This window comes from Coturnix japonica, chromosome Z (genome assembly GCF_001577835.2).
Source record: "Coturnix japonica isolate 7356 chromosome Z, Coturnix japonica 2.1, whole genome shotgun sequence".
Lineage (NCBI taxonomy): Eukaryota > Metazoa > Chordata > Aves > Galliformes > Phasianidae > Coturnix > Coturnix japonica.
Window position 1 is genome coordinate 11,884,747 of NC_029547.1, and position 17,107 is coordinate 11,901,853.

Below are 17,107 nucleotides of genomic sequence, written 5' to 3' on the forward strand. Positions count from 1 at the left end.
GCTTTTGCCCCAGGAGCCTGCCAGTCATTTAGATCTGCTGAGATCCAGATGAGAGCAAGGAAGGATGGTCATTTTGCTACCAGTTTTTAGTCTATGGATGGCAGGGTGTTCGAATCCCCCCTGTGGTGCAAGTGGTAGAAGTGCCGCTCTGCTACACAGGCTCAAATCCTGGGGGTTGGACTCGATGATCTCTAAGGTCCCTTCCAACCCACATGAGACTATTACCTATTACCTATTATCACTTCGTATCGACAAAAGTACACATGAAATCTAATTTAATAGCAGTCTTGACCTTTGTGTCAGATTGTCCTCCAACCTCTGGAAATACCAGAGGGATGATGAATATTTAAAGAACTCTTAAGCAATGCCAAAGGAATTCTGATGGAAAAGACTTTAAATAAATATAAAGCCTGATTTTGAATGTAATCACTGGGGAAAATGTAGAAAAAATATTTGCAAAGAAAATAAAAGCTTAAATTAAAAAAATGCTACAGAGTATGCATGTCAGTGACATTCTCCTTTTCTTATCTTAAGGTATTTGCCCAAATATTTGGAAAAGCAAATAACAGATATTCATATCATTCTGATTATGAATAAATTCCATGTCACTGAGATATGTGCTTCTCACAAGGTATGATCTGTTATTAAACTCTTCTGGGTAATGAATATAGAAAGCTCACACAAATAAGAGACTTTGAATGTAACTTCCGCAGTGTTCTGTGTCTCATAAGAGCTTAAACTGTGATGCGTGTCCCTTTGAAGTAAAAAGAGGACCCACCAATCAAAGATGGAATGTTATTCAGTGCGGCAGGGAGGAGATGGGAAGGAAGTTCTGTGAATGTGACACCATCTCTTTCAAGGCTTTGTCACAGGGGTACTTGGAAAGTACAGCGTAAGAGCAATAAAACATTACTCATCCTTTTAGAAGTCAGCAGAGCAGTAAATTTCAAAGTGGATTTATGCACAACTGCTGTTTTCCACAGCAGATACGATAACTACTTTTAGTGGCACTAAGACAAAGCAGTTAATTGTTCTGTGGGACTTCTCTCTGTCCTAACTTTAACTCACCAGTTGTAATCCATTTCAGTGATTTCATTCCAGTTTATTTCCAGATTTTAATGATGATTTTTTGGTTGTGATTTGTTCGGTTGAGTAGTAGTTCCACAGTCGCTTGTGTCTACCTCTTCTCCTCCAGTGTTTGTTTAATCATTGGTTTTATGCATTAAAAGTGTTTGCTGAAAGTTAGTCCATTCAGACTGCTCGTGTGCAATTAATATAGTGGACTGGAAAGTCTAGAGCAAGATCATGGGGTATGTATGACTCATAATCTGTAGAGTGAGCCCTGATGAGGCAGCTGAAGCCTGGTGGGGGTGTGGGTCAGGAGGCTGACATGCAGCCCGCAGGGTTATGGTGTTGTGTGACTCAATAGAGGAATCCAGCTGCTGGCCTGGGGCTCAGAGGAGGCACTGGCAGAGCTGGCGAGGCTGGGGGTTTCTGCTATGCTCTGCCAGATGAGAGATGGAGGCACAACAGCAGGACAGCGTGAGCTGGCTGTTGCTTAGAATCATAGAATCATACAGGTTGAAAAAGATCTTAAAGATCATCAGGTCCAATCACAACCTAACCACAGTACGCTTACTCTAACAACCCTCTGCTAAATCATATCACAGTGGTGCTTATTTTTGTCCAAATGGAAGTGAAACGCACAGCCCTAAATCCTAGGTACACTCTAAGATGTGAAGAGATAGTGATGCCCCTTGGCTTCCTCAGTTCCTACTGGCATTTCTGTTGTTTGTGGTTCACACATGCATGCACTAATAATGGATAGGGAGCTAAGAGATATGATTTAGTGTTTTTTATGTGAGTATGGTAAAGGGAAGATGGTTGGATTAGATGATCTTGTAGGTCCTCTCCAACCTTGTATTCTATGATTCTATGCAACATATCTCTGGGCCATTATTTATGGTGTTCATTAAACATGGAACAACCACCTAATTTCCTTGTCTTTTAAAGAAAATCTAACCAATTGTTCCTCCCAAACACCTGCCTCTGGCTCTTACTCTACATCAGTTGTTGTTTTTTCACAGTCTGCCTGGCTTCTGTTAGTACTTGCATTGCTCCTGTATTGCGAGTCCAGTTTCATTCTTAGTGCCATCCAAAATCTACTCTTCTGGACCAGACCCCTCAAAGCACCTGTAGATATATGAGAAATGAGGCCATTCAGGAAGGACCACATGTGCTTCCTGCCGACAGAGCCTGGAAATGGCTGTTGTGTCTGCTCTGAACTTTTTAATGAATGTTCTCCCTGCTGCAAAACTACAGAGACAGCCATCAAAATGATACAGTCCTCCAGGAAAGCAGACACTATCAGAATAAGTGCTTGTTCCACATTATTCTTTGGACAGATGTTTTAACCTAATTTTAACTGGCCTTTAGCATTAGACAAAAGCTATTACTAGCCCTGTAACCTGCTAGAAGTGGTGTCAGATGCTGCTACCCAGGGAAACAGATTAGCATGTGACAAGGGTAATACTTGCCCAGAACACTCATCACATGTCCAGTGATTTGCATTTTGAAGATGTTTTGATGACACAAGCTTTTATAAGTTAACAGTAAATATTTTCCATGCATTTGTCAAATCAAGCGGTTTCACAGATTGTAAGTATTATTTAGTTGTTTTGAGCTAGTTTCTTTTCATTTTTGTTTCTCCTTGTTTTTATATTGGAAAACACCATGACCAATTACTTCTTGCTCATCTTTCCCATGCTACTCTCATCTACATGAATATACTCGCTCAGTTATGTCCTTCCACAGATGCCTTCTGTAATTATCTGTTTCTAACATAAAAACTGCTTCTGATCTTCTCTTCTCCTTACCTCTCCCAACCTTGCTGTGCAGTTTGAAAGATGAGGATGCTGGGACCACCACTGTATTGATGAAGTCAGCCCTTTTGCACTTATTCAGTTTACTTGTTCTGTTTTCTTTTTCTTTCCCAAACCTGTTTATTTTCAGTCTATTACTGGGTCAACATTTTCACTTGCTCTGTGTGTACATTTTTATGTCAGTAAAAAACCTTTATCTTTTCATTATTCATGCCTCTTCACAGATCACTGATAAATGTTTTTATTAGCGCAGATTCCTGTAGAATTCCACTGGCAATTTCAGTTTACCCATAGAGATCGATAATTTATTCCTGATATCCTATATTTCAGTTAGTCACGTATCTGTATGGGACTTTTCCTTTTATACCGTGGCTTCTTTCTTTCTGTGAACAAGTAAGGGGAGAGGTCAGCCATTCATAGTTTCTTCAAGGGAACATCAGCAGATGTGAGCTATGACTTCCCTTTACTTTTCCCCAGTACATTACTTATATTAATGTTTCCAGCATTCTGCTTTTGAGACTGGGCTCCTCTTTATCTATTCTGACAGTATATTTACTGTCAGCATGTCTCTGGGTATTGCATATCCTTTAGCATGTCCCCTTCTCCATCCTGCAGGAGCCCCTTCTTATTTAGATTGTGGTTTATAATGCAGACCCTTATGCGGAGCTTGCTGTAGGAGTACAGCAGTGAATCACTTCTAGGTGCTCTGGAGCAGCTCAGGGCCCAGAGGTTAGAATCATTGCTGGAGATCTGAAAGTAGCAGTTCTTCTGCAAAACACGAGGGGGCAGTCCCAGACCAAAATAAGTTTTTCTCATTGGTTTGAACACAAACTGTAAGAAAACTTTATTTACCTCTTTTTTCTTCTCTTTTTCTTTTCTTTTCTTTTTTTTTTTTTTTTAAATACATATATGTTGAATTCATATCAACTAAACCCAGAAATACTGTATCAGTCTGGTCTCAATGCACTGCAGATAAGGAAGGAGAGTTGATTTGTCTTTTGTCTCAAAACTGGCCTGTTTGATCTCACAGCTTACAGACAACAGTGAGTATGGAAGAGCTGTGGAAGCTCCACTTCTGTGGCCACCCACGCATCATGACATGGCCAAGCATATGTGCAAGTGTGCAGTAACATGGGCTGGGTCCTTCACTGCTTGGAAGAGCTCACTGCCTCTAGTAGATTGTTCCCAAATTTAATAGCTGCTGAATGTTTAGCCTGAGACTAGTGTGCAAAGGGACCCTCGAGGTCCCTTCCAACCCCTGCAATTCTGTGATTCTGTGATTTCCTGTGATAACAAAGCAATGAAGACATACAGAGGGAGTTGCTCAAGGTTCTGTATGTATCCAACATGTTTCTGAGCGCTCAACAGGGGAGGGTATCAGCTGTGCTGTTGAAATCATCATGAAGCAGAAAATGTATCATTGCACCTGGGGCCTTTTCAAAGCATCTTCATTAACTGATACATCTCCATCAGCTTTCCTGTTTCACATTAGCAGCAGTTAGCAAACTCTTCTTGTTCCCATGTGCCCATGCATGTGTCAGACCTGAAGCACCTTACAGGTAGTGGCAGTTTAGGAGAACCACACACGCTGGAGAGTGTGAAGGGGGTCAGGAGTTTTCCTAGTCATCTACTACAACCTGCTGGGTGACATGGCCTCAGTCCTGTGACACAGCCAGTATGCACCTACACCACACCCTGCAGCACAAGCTGTACCTATCTGCAAAAACCTTGTGGAAAGAACTGGACATTGAAATGAATTAGGGCAAAAGCTGCTGGATGTTGATACAAGTATGATTCAGTTGGTCAGAAACAGCATGTCTGAGGTGGGTGGGTTCCTCTTATCCATCAGTGGATTTATCACAAGGAGTATTGCTATCTTAGCTTTGCTCGGAAGGTGACATATCGTAATGTGAGCTAGCACAAACAGCTGGAGCAATGTGCGTGTTCTCTGGTTACAGCAGGGATAGGTGTGCTCTGGCTTTCTAACTGGGTGCCCTGCTGCTGTATGAGGCAGAGCTGGGTCTGACTGTGTGGCATTCTACACTATTTTGATATCTTTCCTCAGTGTAGACAGGTGGCATTAAAGTAATAAATGGCTTGACTGATAAATATCATAGTAGATACATCTGCTTCAGAGGCCTGAGAGGAAGAAAGTATTGTGTGACCTAATTTCATTTAGGGTTAGTTAAGGCTTTCTAGGCAATTTTCCAGGTAACAATACATTCCTGTGCAATCAAACATTGCTTCCACAATGTAGTAATGTGTGATCACTCACAGAGAAAAAGGTAGTTCATTTTTTATGAGGAGGAGAAGGGAGTGGTGGGTGGTGACACAACTATGCATCTCATGTTCAACACTTCAGTTCCTGTCCCAAATGAGAAGCATAAGAGACATGACCACTATCGAAACAAGCAGAGTTCAGCAGACTAGATATTTCAAATGAAAAGTCATCAGTGCATTTGGAAAAGATACATGCAGTCTTGTTCAGCACAGGACTCAGAAAATAATGAGATCAGGTTAAACTTGAGTAGGGCAGCCCTTGAAGTGCAACCTCTCTGAAAAAGATCTGTACAGAATACACCACCAAATTTAGTTGACAAAAGCTATTAGCAAGATCATGGAATCACAGAAGACTCAGAGTTGGAGTAGACCCCTCAAGGTCATGTAGACCAACTCCCCTGAAGTGAACAGGAACATCCACAGCTAAATCAGGTTGCCCAGAGCCTGGTCCAGCCTGGCCTTTAATATCTCCAGGGTGTCCACCCATCTCCAGCTCTTTGGTATTCTGCTATCTGTGCAGTTACAGCAGTTTAAAGTCTTGGAGATGTGAACCAGACTTGTTGGAAAGAGACTTATGCCTGATGTAATGAGATAAATTAGTCAACCAGCCAGATACAGAAACAGAACACAAATGAAAATGCTAACAATGCTAAAAATGTAAAAATGCTCAATATAATACAACATGAAATGCTGGCTCAAACGTTAAGTCTCTCATAAACTCTTTAGTATATATAAATAAGCTCTTTATTCTAATCTAGGCTAGTTAATCTAGTATAAGCTTTTTGCTGTACAGTTTATCTGTCACTCTGAGTCTTGCAGTGTTGCCTCTTGTTTCCAGTCTCACCTTTTGCCACTGTGGGGGTACAGCATTGATGCAGAACACATACATCCCAAAAATGGTGTGAGCCTGGGAAAAATAAATAATGACGGGATGTGGGTGGGAGGCTGACTTGTCTTTCCCAGCACAATAAATACTTGTGAGAAACTATTCCTCACATGTGTTCTGGCAAATGTTGAAAAACAGATGCCCTAAGTATGAGATTCTCCCACTGAAACTGAGCAGTATTTTACTGTGGCTTAGTCTGTCACTTTATAGGTTGCTCTGACTTAATAGTGTCCTCTATTATGGTGCTTCAAGAAGAGACCAAAGGGAAAATCACTGTGATCCAAGAAGCCAAAACCTTTTCTTCCTGTCTGTGGAAGGGAAGGGCTGTTGACTTGTATCAGTCATTCTTAAGGAGCAGAGAACAGCATTAAGATTCTCTGCCTGAGGTGTGAATGCTTCATCCCCATGGAGGTGGGAAGTTGCAGCCCCATAGAGACGATGTGTACCTCTAGCTTACTGCAACTAGAAGTGAAGGAATCACTCATAGCTGGTTTGGTCTTTTCTCAGATTTACCCAAGAAACAGCCTTCACCCCTCTCAGCAGCCACCAGTGAAATCAGATGGATTACTCATTCCATAAGGCTCGCATCTATTAATGCTTAAACAACGATGACAGAATTCAGTCCTATATAGTATTTTCAACATGCCATGTCAAAAATCTGCCCTTCTGATTCTGACAGCCATTAATTTTGTAGTGTAGTCTTTCATATTGCAGTGTGCACATTAATATCACTTTATTCATTAGGAGAAGGGCACAGCTGGAGCAATCTGCAAGGGGCCAGCATGTGACATAAGGGAGACACAAAAACATGGAACTAGATTGGGTAAGTCAAGGAACAGGCTGCTTTCTAGTTTATTTTTTGAGCCATGTGTCTGCTCTGGTACTGCTCCTGTGTTCACCCTGCTGCAAACCAGAGAGCAGGGAAGGATCAGTGGAAAAGGGGTGGATACTAACACTTGGTTCTTGCCCTGATGCAGAAAAGCTCTTCTCTCAGGTCACAATGCCTTTAGTTATCTTCAGTGCCTATCAGATAGCATACCAAAAAATGACTGTCAGAGTTTTGGATGAAGAGTTCAAAACAGTAGATTGACAACCATGAACTCTGAGTATCTTCTGGGATTTGCTCTCAGAGGAGCTGGGAGATCCCTGCTGTCACTGGAGCCACCAGCAGGATTTCAATAGCTGGGAAGGGAGGGGGGTGGACAGAGAAAATAAAAGTACATCTTAATAAACAAGGTCAGTGCAGCTGCTCCTTGTGTAGATATAATTCTCCAGCATGGGATAGAGAGTTCCTTACACAATTAGCTTTAGTGAAAGTAGCTATTGAAAGAGACAACACAGATTGTATCACTGTGTAAATTATTGAGCTGATGTTCTGGAGACAACAGAGAAAGCCCTTCTTTCTTCTGTCCTGAGGATGGTGACTGTGAAAGACTATACGGGCTGCTTGAAAGTTGCACCTCCTGTAGACTCTGCTTAAATAATTAATTTGCAATATTCATAAGCCAGAAGATATGTTTAATACATAGAAAAACAGGAAGATGTGAGTTGACTCAGCTGTGTTTCTTTCTGGCTGTGGGTGAAGATGTTGTTGAATAAATAACAACAACAAAAAGGTGTTTACTGTTTATTTGAATAATATTTCTGAACAGTAGTTGTTGTCATTAGTGAATCACAGCCCTTCATGTCTGTAGATGCATAAAGAGCAGTCTCCCTTGATATATGTTTTTCTTAGCATCTGCAATAGGACAGTGAATACCCAGGATGTGAGTAGGAGAGCTGCAGTGCAGCTGATACCACAAGTGTCCCTCACCACATACAAAAGGGGAATGGAGGGCACTCTTCCCCAGCACTCACCTGGTTTCAGGGGGCGGTAAGTTCTTCTTGTCATAGGTCAACATTCAGGCTAGCTTCCGTCAGGACCTGTCCTCAAACTGGGTTGAGTGTTTCCTCCTCCAGCCCTGGGGAGAACCACAATCACAGTGATGGGAGGTGAAGCATTACTGTGTGTCCACAGAAACCTCTAGCCAAATGAGCCTGCCTACTGCTTCAGAAGCAACACTTTACATGCAGTCACCTCCCATACTGCAGCATTCAGCACTGCGTGTGGCATCCCTTCTCCCAGAGCACATCCTTGCCATCTGACAAGCCCTTACCCAAGACCCCTCCAACTGTGGAAGCTTCTTGCAGCAGTGCAGGTGAGGGAGGCATCATGTCTGGGGGCGGAGGAGGCAGACAGAGGTGTGGGCTGAGATTGGCTGTGCCACTTAAAATTGTGAGCGGCTGGAAGCTTTCAGAAACAGCATAGCCCATCTCCTTCTCTGTCCTCCAGGCTGGGATAAAAGAGAGAAGCAGCCGCAGCTGTGTTTCCTGTTGCCGTTTTTCTGTGCATTTTGGTTTGCTGAATATGCATATGCAACAGGTGGAAGAATTTTTGGAGAGAAACTGAACTCAAAGCAAGAAGCTTTCTGTTGCATGTGACTGTCATGAAAACTGTGGCCTTTTTGGATTTCTGGTGATAAGTAGACCTGCTGTGATAAAGCTGCTCCTTCTTGCATTCCCCAGCCATCTGCAGTGAGGCCAGAATGCCTCCAGGGTAGGAAAAGAGTAAGAACACTTTGGGAAGACTGCTTTTTAGAAGAGGTTGAAGTGCATCGCATTACCACAGGGATCCAGGTCAGAAATGGAAGTGCAGAGCGGATGTCTGTGTGGTGACAAGTTTAGCCAAGTGATGGGCATTTTGTGTCATCTGCTCAGAGGGCAGAGAGGAGCAAAAGCATCTCCTGCCTGGTGTGAGATATGTGCATGAAGTAGCTGTGTGCTAAACCCAGGGTGCCTCCTTAGAGCCTCTGGAATTCAGTTCATCTGAGCTGGCAAAAATTAGCTCAGGTCCACTGATCTGAGCACACTTCAGTTTCAGCCACATCTTTATCTGAAACTGGTTTCCTCATTTTCTCCAGAGGACTTGAGTGCTACGGCAAGAGCTTTGTCTGACAAGAGCCAGCATTTTAGGCCTGTTGAGATGCCTGAGAGTAAAGATAAACATCTCAAAGGGTTTGGCACATACTCAACTACAAGCCTGCACTTGGCCCTGAGGTACCCTTGAGGATGGGCTGCCAGTGCCCAGGCACTTAGGCTCTCTGCTGTGTAAAAGTGTGGAGAGATTAGGAAGGGGTTTTTAGAAATGGAATACGTTATTCTATACTTACATTTATTGTTTGCATTTCCTAATTTTTACCTTCAGGCCTCTGGATATGCATTTTTGCATGAGGCTAAATGATAAAAAATAATCTTGAGTGTCCACACACAGCCCTGTGTGTTGCCTGGTGAATATTTAAGTGACCTATCTAGACCAAGCAGTTCTACTGCACGCAGTAGGCAAATGCAGAGGGAAACAGAAGACCTGTCCATGTGACAATTATACGTCTGTCCCAATATGTGTAATCCACCCTCTCAGCCTGATAAACAAGAACCTGTGTGTGGGTTTTGAACAGAAGGTGGCCATCACCTTCTGAGCTGAGTTGCTGAGCTGCTTCTCTTCAAACACTTCACTTCGCCTGTAGAGCAGGTAAGCCTTGGTCTTTGTACAGTAATATTGTTCATGACTCCAGTCTTACTTTGAGTTTCATTCTGCCTTTTTAAGCTTTCTCCTGGGGCTTAATCAGAATAATTTTTCCCTTTTCCCTTTACCTTGCTTCTATTTTTCAGGTTTGTTGTTGTTGTTGTTTTTTAAAGTCAGTTACTCACTAATGAATTGCATTTCTGTTTTTTCTCAGTTTTAGTGTTGCTTCCCTTTCTTTTTTCTTACTTCATGCTTGATGAAACAAACCCTCTAGTTTATGTTTGCTTATTTCAAGTAATTTACAGAGATGAAAGAAAGAAGCATCCCAAACCTGTACCAAATAAAGCAAAAGCTGATGCTCCTACCCTTGCACATCTTTATCATCAGTGATTTTCCCCCAGCCACCATAGAAATGTCAGGGGCATCCTGCATAAATGCATGTCTCCTTCAGCCACTGTTTTCTGTTGATTCTAATTTCTTGTGGAAGCTTCTGAATGAGCAGTGTGGTGCCTTCATCATGTTTGTATTTTCAGCTAGGTGCAAGAGGTTTCTTTATGTAGCAAGCGGATGTGCAGTAGAACACTGTCTTAAATAAGTGCTTTCCTTTCTCTGTCCCATTTAGAGGTAAATGCTAATGAATTCAGGACAATATTATATTTCCATAGAATCAGATAATGGCTTGGGTTGGAAGTGACTTTGATTTTATCTTCCTTTGCCTGCTGTAGGGGGCCTGCTTTGCAGGGGGACAGGACTCGATGATCTCTAGGTGTCCCGGCCAACCCCTCCAGTTCTGTGATTCTGTGATCTAGTTCAAGTCACCAATTTTATTGTTATTTTTTAATAACATTGCCTTGTTCACATGTACATGGCAGGGTGGATCAGCTGAAGAATCATTTGCTTGTGCTGGTAACAATGCCCATCCCCAACTAGCTTTCATCCCTTCTATAGGTCAAACTTTGTCTCCTCTGCCACATTGCTGACTCTGGGTTTTTGCCCCACAGTTCTCCCACTCACTGCCATGTCCACTCCACTGGAGGATGCCATGAACACCTTCATCAGGATTTTTCATCACTACTCTGGCAAAGAAGGTGACAAATACAAGCTGAGCAAAAGAGAACTCAAGGAACTCCTCACCAGAGAGCTGACTGACTTCCTTTCTGTAAGATGCAGCTCCTGAGTCTCTGAGTTTCTGTTTCACAGGTGGGATAAGCAGCTATCAGAGTGTTCAGGAACAGCATCTCCTTACACTGCACACATCCCGCCACAGCCTCTCAGATGACAGTCTTTGCAGAGGTGGAGAGAGGTAGATGAGATCAAATATCCCATTTAAAAAGTGGGAAGTTGAAAAGGCAGAATATGTCCTTCAAATAATCAATTCCAGCAACTAGCTCTCAGCAGACAAGGAAGCAGTTTGCATACCATGGCCATGTAGTATGGGATCCAAGATCTGTCATATTCCTAGAGGCTTATAACTGCATCATAGACAACTGTTACACAGGTTTGTGGGAAACTGCAAACAACACAGCTGCTTGTCTGCCCTGCAGAGAGCTACTAAGAAAACCTGCCAGTGATCAGCTTTTCACATGTATTTCTTTACACATTTGTTATATTCTTCATTATGCAGCACTGATGCTTTATGGAATGATAATTTGATTCATAATTTTTTTTTTTTTCTCTGAATCCTCTGAATTGTCAGTATTGTGAAACCCATTACCATCAGCAGGATTTTTTGATACCTTGTATCCATTTCCTTGATGGGGCTTTTCTTTTAATCTTAGCTACTGATTTACTATTATGAGTTTGGCTGCCCTCAGTTTCGCTGAGTAGGATGTGCTCTTTGTTAAGTAGAGACCTTCTGAATGTGATGAGCAGAGATATAATACGACCACTAATGAACATGTTTTTTTAGGAATGATATACAGAAATGCACATTACAGATCAGACTTGTCAAAATGAATCAGTGCTCAGCAGCTCCTCAAATCTATCTGATCCATTTCTGTACCCATTTAGTAACTGTATTTCTTCTAAGAGATGCACAGTCTCCAGTTTCTGTTACGGTGCATCTCTGGGACTCCAGATCTGTATTTTTAATCTTACACCCCATGGTATGTTAGCGTCCAGGTGCATAATTCCCCTCACTCTCTTATTTCATAGCACCTGGGCTGTGACATACCATCTGGTGTGCTGTAATTACGTGCTCAAGTTCTACACAGCTAAGTCACGTTTTTTGTTGTTTTTCTTTCTTTTAGGGCCAAAACGATCCTCATCTTGTTGATAAGATTATGAATGATCTGGATTCCAATAAAGACAATGAAGTGGATTTTAATGAATTTATGACTCTGGTTGCAACTCTGACTGTGGCTTGTAATGATTTCTTTGAAGAACAGGTAGAACAAGGATTTTAATGATGCTGGATACAATCTGTCTTCTGGTCACAAACGCAATGAACCATGACTTGTTAGGTAGTGCTCATCAGCATTTGGTGAACAAAAACCATAATCACTCCAATTCCTACTGCTGTAAGACTCTTGTGGACCAGATCAGCAGCTGGTGTAAGCTGGACCAAAGGCAGCTTACACTACCTGAGGTCTGACTGTTAGTATTTTCAGCCTTTGCACAGCTTCTATTTTAGAAGATTTCTATTTCAGAACTGTTGGTGATATATAAAAGGAACATTAATGTTACTTAATAGCTTCTGAACTGGAAAATCTGGAATGAGTTGTAAAACTTGCAATTGAGTTTTCAGTCATTCTGTAATAGACATCTTTCTACAGGTCACAAAATTCATTTGTTACTTAACCAGTTCTATTCATTCTAACTCAGTTGTTGAATGCTGCTCTGTACTCCCTGCACTCCTGTATTTCAGACACAGCCACAGCTGCTTTCATCCACCCAAGCAGATGTGTACCACCATGGTTATGGGTTTGTTTTTCCCACCCCACCCCCCCAGCTTCCATTTTGTTGTGTGGGCATTACTACATCTCAGAAGTCCAGCTCTTCATTCAAGCACAAATTAATTTGTTCATATGATAAATTATTCATATGTGCAGGGGATTTAGTCAGCGAGCTGCTCTGAATGCTGATGGAAGAACCAGGTCTTCAGGGGAAAGGTAAATGCCTGCTGCCTTCACTATTCTGGCACCCATTAAGAGAAGGGTTTTAGAGGACCACTTGTGGAGGATGTCATGATGAGATCCCAGTGTACAGCTTCATCATGTGAGTCATCTGATGGAACAATGATTTCATCTCATGCAGTTCCAAATCCCTGCATGAATGTGGCACAGAAGGAGGTAGTAGGACCCCACGGCCAGGCACGAAGGGAGAAGGATGATCCATTTCGGTGCTAATCTGTCTATGGACTGAAATACATCTATATCTAAACTCCTGCTTAAACATGCTTCCAAATGTCTGCAGTTCTCAGTGGCAGGTTGTCATGCTTTTGCTTTGCATGGAGAGCTCTCTTTGTTCTTGTTTTGTTAGTAGCTCAAACTGTAATAAAAGGTGTTTGAATTAAGTCAGGATGTTCTGTTTGTGTAAGTGGTGAAATAAGAACAACTCTCAACAAAGATGTGCCCTGCTAGGCAACATCCCCAGGCCTCTGGACATCACTCAGTAAAGACTGTAATAGTTGTATAAAATTACTTATTGTAATGTTGATGCAGCTTGTTGTGAGAAAAGGATTCTGTTATGTGTAGCAAATACATAAAGGGGTGGACATAATCCCCAGAAATAGGCCACCAGCAGATGGTGTTATCCTGGAAAAGAAAGGTTTGGCAGAGCCAGAGCGCACTGCCTCTTTAACTCACCAGCAATGGAAGTTGTTTAGGATTCACCAGAGATCTTATACAGAAATGCGGAAAAATATACTAGTCACGCAACTTTTTGCCCCCTCTGATGTCACTCACTTTAATATCTCAGCAAGTTCTTGGATCAGGGAGGCAGAAGTATTGGCCTTTATGGTCTTCAGTGGGTCCTGCAGGCTGTTCCTGATCTCCCACAGTTTCCTCTTCTTCTGTGCGTAGAGAAGGGACAGCAGACCAAATCTTCAGCCCAAGGCTACAAGGCCCTAGCTCTTCTGCCACTCCTCCCCCATCCACACCAATCACTGGTGCACTTGCAAACAGCACTATATACATACATGTATATACACATGAAATCTTTCTCTTCTGGGAAAGATCACCAGGAAGTTTTGAACTGCCTTAGAACCAGAGACAAGGTGATGAGCATTTCACTTTCCTGCAAGGAAGCCACAGGATGAAGAACTGCATTGCAGCCACCCACACTGGACATGCAGTATGGTGTTTGCATTGTCACAGCTGCTTTACCCTGCAGATGTGCTTTTAACTGCTCTTAAAAGGAGAGCTATATTCTATAAATATGAAGCCATTATTTTTTTCTTGTTGTTTACAGACACTTTTCTTGCTGACTTCCAGCTTGCATCCAGGAGCCCCCCTAAAGCACTACTTGAAGTGGAGGCTTGCTGTGTGGCTTTCTCCAAAGTTCCTCAGCTTTAGGAAAGATGTCTTATTCTGGGCATTTTTTCATTTGTGTTATCAAGCTGTCTGAAAAATCAATAGAAAAATGAACGGTGCAGTATGGCCTGGTCTTTTCAAGTAACATTAAAGACCAATAAAAATTCAGCAATGCCAGACATGATCTTTTCAAGCTATTGAGAAATTGTTTTGCCTGACACCCAAAAAGCTGATTTTGAGAAGATAAACTGCATTACCTTGAAAGCCTCAGCCATTGCCATTTGCTTTTATTTAAGTTGAAAGGATACCTGAAGTGGAGCTGAAACTTGGTTCACAAAGTTTGAGGAAGTATTGGTAAGTAAGTGTGTATAATTATCTTTGAATGCTGTATCCTGTTGCTGATCTTGGAGCACTGCTGGTGACATCGCTGTGATGAGGAGTGGTCCATTCAGGCTCTAACTTATCAGCCAGGTCAACTGGAAGGCAACACCTTCACTTTTTAGCAATCCAGAAAGTGTCCAGCCCAATGGGCTAATCATACCAAATCATAGAATGGATTGGGTTAGAGGGGACCTCTAAGATCACCTAGTTTACACCCTCACCATGGGTAAGGTGGCTACCCACCAGCTCAGGGCCCACCCAACCTGGCCTTGAATGCCTCCAGAGTTGGGGCATCCACAGCTTCTCTGGGAAGCCTGTGCCAGTGCCTTACTGCCCTCTGAGTAAAAAGTTTCTTCCTAACATGTAAGCTAAATCTCTCTTTTAGTTTAAAAACATTCTCCATTGTCCTGTCACTAGCAGACCAGTAGAAAGTCAGTCCCCCTCCTGCTTGTGCCTTAGCATTTCTTCCAGGAGGATCTGCTCCATGATCTTCCCAGGCACAGACATGAGGCTCACCAGCCTGTAGTTCCCTGAGTCTTCCTTTCTCTCTTTCTTGAATATGGGAGTGATATTTCTCATTTTCCACTCACGGGGGACATTCCATGACAGATCTGATTTTTCAAATATGATGGAGAGTGTCTTGGAAACCATCAGCCAGTTCCTTTAGAGCCCTGGGGTGCTTTCTCCACTCTTACACTGGGAGGGATTTTGTGCCCCCAACCTCTGCTTAGAAGTTCTCATATGAGGAATACGAGTCTTCTCATATTCCTTGGGATGATGAACTCATCCAGGACATGGTTGCTACAGTCGAGAGAGCCTCCAGCCTTAATCTCTTTTACAGGCTCTACGTTTGAGACCACCAAGTCCCGTAGTGCTTCACCTTTGGTCACACTGTCCACTGTCTGGATCACTTTCAGCCCCTCATGTTGTCTCACCAGCACATATCTGAGTGGTTGAAATCCCTCAACAAGATGAGAGCCTGCAAGTGCAATGCCTTTTGCAGCAAGAAGACCTCATCTACAGTGCCCCTTTGATCTGGTGGCCTGTCATAGACCTCAACCACCAGATGCCCTTTATTGGTCCAGTTCCTAATCTTAATCCATAGGCTGTCACTGTTTCTCAGAAGCATTTCCTCACAGTCTGCCCTACTTCTTAACACAAAGGTCAACTCCCCTGCCCCTCCTACCTTATCTGCCCCATCTATAAAGACTACAGACCTCAGTGGTGGTATTCCAATTATGAGAGTCATGCCACCGTGTTTCTGTGATAGCAGTAAGGCTGTAATTTTCCAATTGCACCACGGTTTCCAGTTCCTCCAGCTTATTTCCCACATTGTGTGCATTGGTATAGAGGCACTTTACCTGGGCTTCCATTGCGTTACCTTCTAGGGAGGAGCCCTTGCAAAAACCTCTGGGACAAACCTGAGGTCTTCTCTGTTTCATCCAGCCTGGACTTGGATGCCTGCAGGCATGGGGCATCCACAACCTTTCTGGGCAAGCTGTTCAAGTGCATCACCACCCTCTGTGTGAAAAACTTCCTCCTAATATCTAGCCTAAACCTCCCCTGTCTGAGTTTAAAACCATTCCCTCTTGTCTTATCACAATCCACCCTTGTAAACAGCCATTTCTGCTCATAAAACTAAGGAAGAAAATAAAAAAAGAAGCAGACTGGGATTATGAGAAGGGAGGATGGCATGCACAGCATGGGAAATCTGGATGGGGCTGCTCTTCGTATTCTGGTGTGTAACTTCTCACTCTTGGCAGTTCTACACATAGGCTATCAAACTCCCTGGTCTGTCAGTGTCTTATCTGTTCCTTATAGATGTGTAAGGGCTTCTGCTTTTCCCCCTTGGGAAAGCAATGATTTCCTCCCGTGGCATGGGCTCCCAGATCTCCCCCAGTGCCACAGCCATGGTAGCAGCTGGGAGTCTGCACAGGCCACACAGGACAGACTGCACTGTCTCAAAACCCACTGCACATACTTCAGTAGCTTCCCAAGCAGATGGAGATTAATGCTCTGGTGTGGGTAGGCCAGAGCTTGGTCCACAGCAGGTCACTTCCCTCCCACATCAGAGCCCCTTCCCACCACAAGAGCTGCAGTGCAGGTCAGCCTACAGAAGAGCATGGACAGGAGCAGACTTCTTGGCCATAGCCCCAGCCTGTCACTATGCAGAAATTGTTCAGCTCCCCTCAGATTCCCACCCAGAAAACATGGGGAAAAGGTCACACACAAGACTTGCCTCTGAAATCAGATTGATCTATATAAAGGTTTTTGACTGGCAGGAAGATTTGTTAGGCTGTAATGTGACGTCATGTGCATGTCTAATAAGTAGCTTGATTGACAGACCAACAATTAATACATGTGTCTTCAGGGATAATTAAGTCTCTTGAGTGACACTGCGCTACTTGAAGAAAGAAAGGGGTCACATTTTCAATCTTATCTTTCTTTTGCCACATGATACCGCATGAGAGAGAATATTCTGCTTATGATAGGGTAATCTGTTTTTCAAAGCTAGAATATCTCCATCTACATCCTTTCCTCTGAGCTGGGTTACATGTCCTTGGGAAGCCATCAGACAGAGCAGATGAACTAACTTCTGCAGATACGTTAGCGGAGAAAGAAGTCTTTTTAAGTACCAAATTCC

At 42.9% G+C, this 17,107-nt stretch overlaps 1 protein-coding gene across 2 annotated transcripts; it reads left to right on the forward strand.

Moving 5' to 3' along the window:
• The first annotated feature begins 5,687 nt into the window (after positions 1-5,687).
• Positions 5,688-13,160, forward strand: S100Z (S100 calcium binding protein Z). 2 transcript variants are annotated; one of them, XM_032441491.1, is made up of 3 exons: positions 5,688-9,616; positions 10,612-10,769; positions 11,860-13,160. In XM_032441491.1, exons 2-3 carry the CDS (start codon positions 10,629-10,631, stop codon positions 12,013-12,015), a joined length of 297 nt encoding a protein of 98 aa, XP_032297382.1. In that variant the 5' UTR covers positions 5,688-9,616; positions 10,612-10,628; the 3' UTR covers positions 12,016-13,160. The 2 variants fall into 2 exon arrangements, with proteins under 2 accessions (XP_032297382.1, XP_015704013.1); XM_015848527.2 differs by lacking the exon at positions 5,688-9,616 and having other exon boundaries at positions 9,794-10,769.
• Positions 13,161-17,107: the final 3,947 nt, after the last annotated feature.

Coding starts and splice junctions, on each gene's coding strand:
- S100Z (XM_032441491.1), top strand. CDS start 10,629: ATGTCCACTCCACTGGAGGATGCCATGAACACCTTCATCAGGATTTTT. Junction 10,770..11,859: donor AGCTGACTGACTTCCTTTCT/GTAAGATGCAGC, acceptor TCTTTCTTTTAG/GGCCAAAACGATCCTCATCT.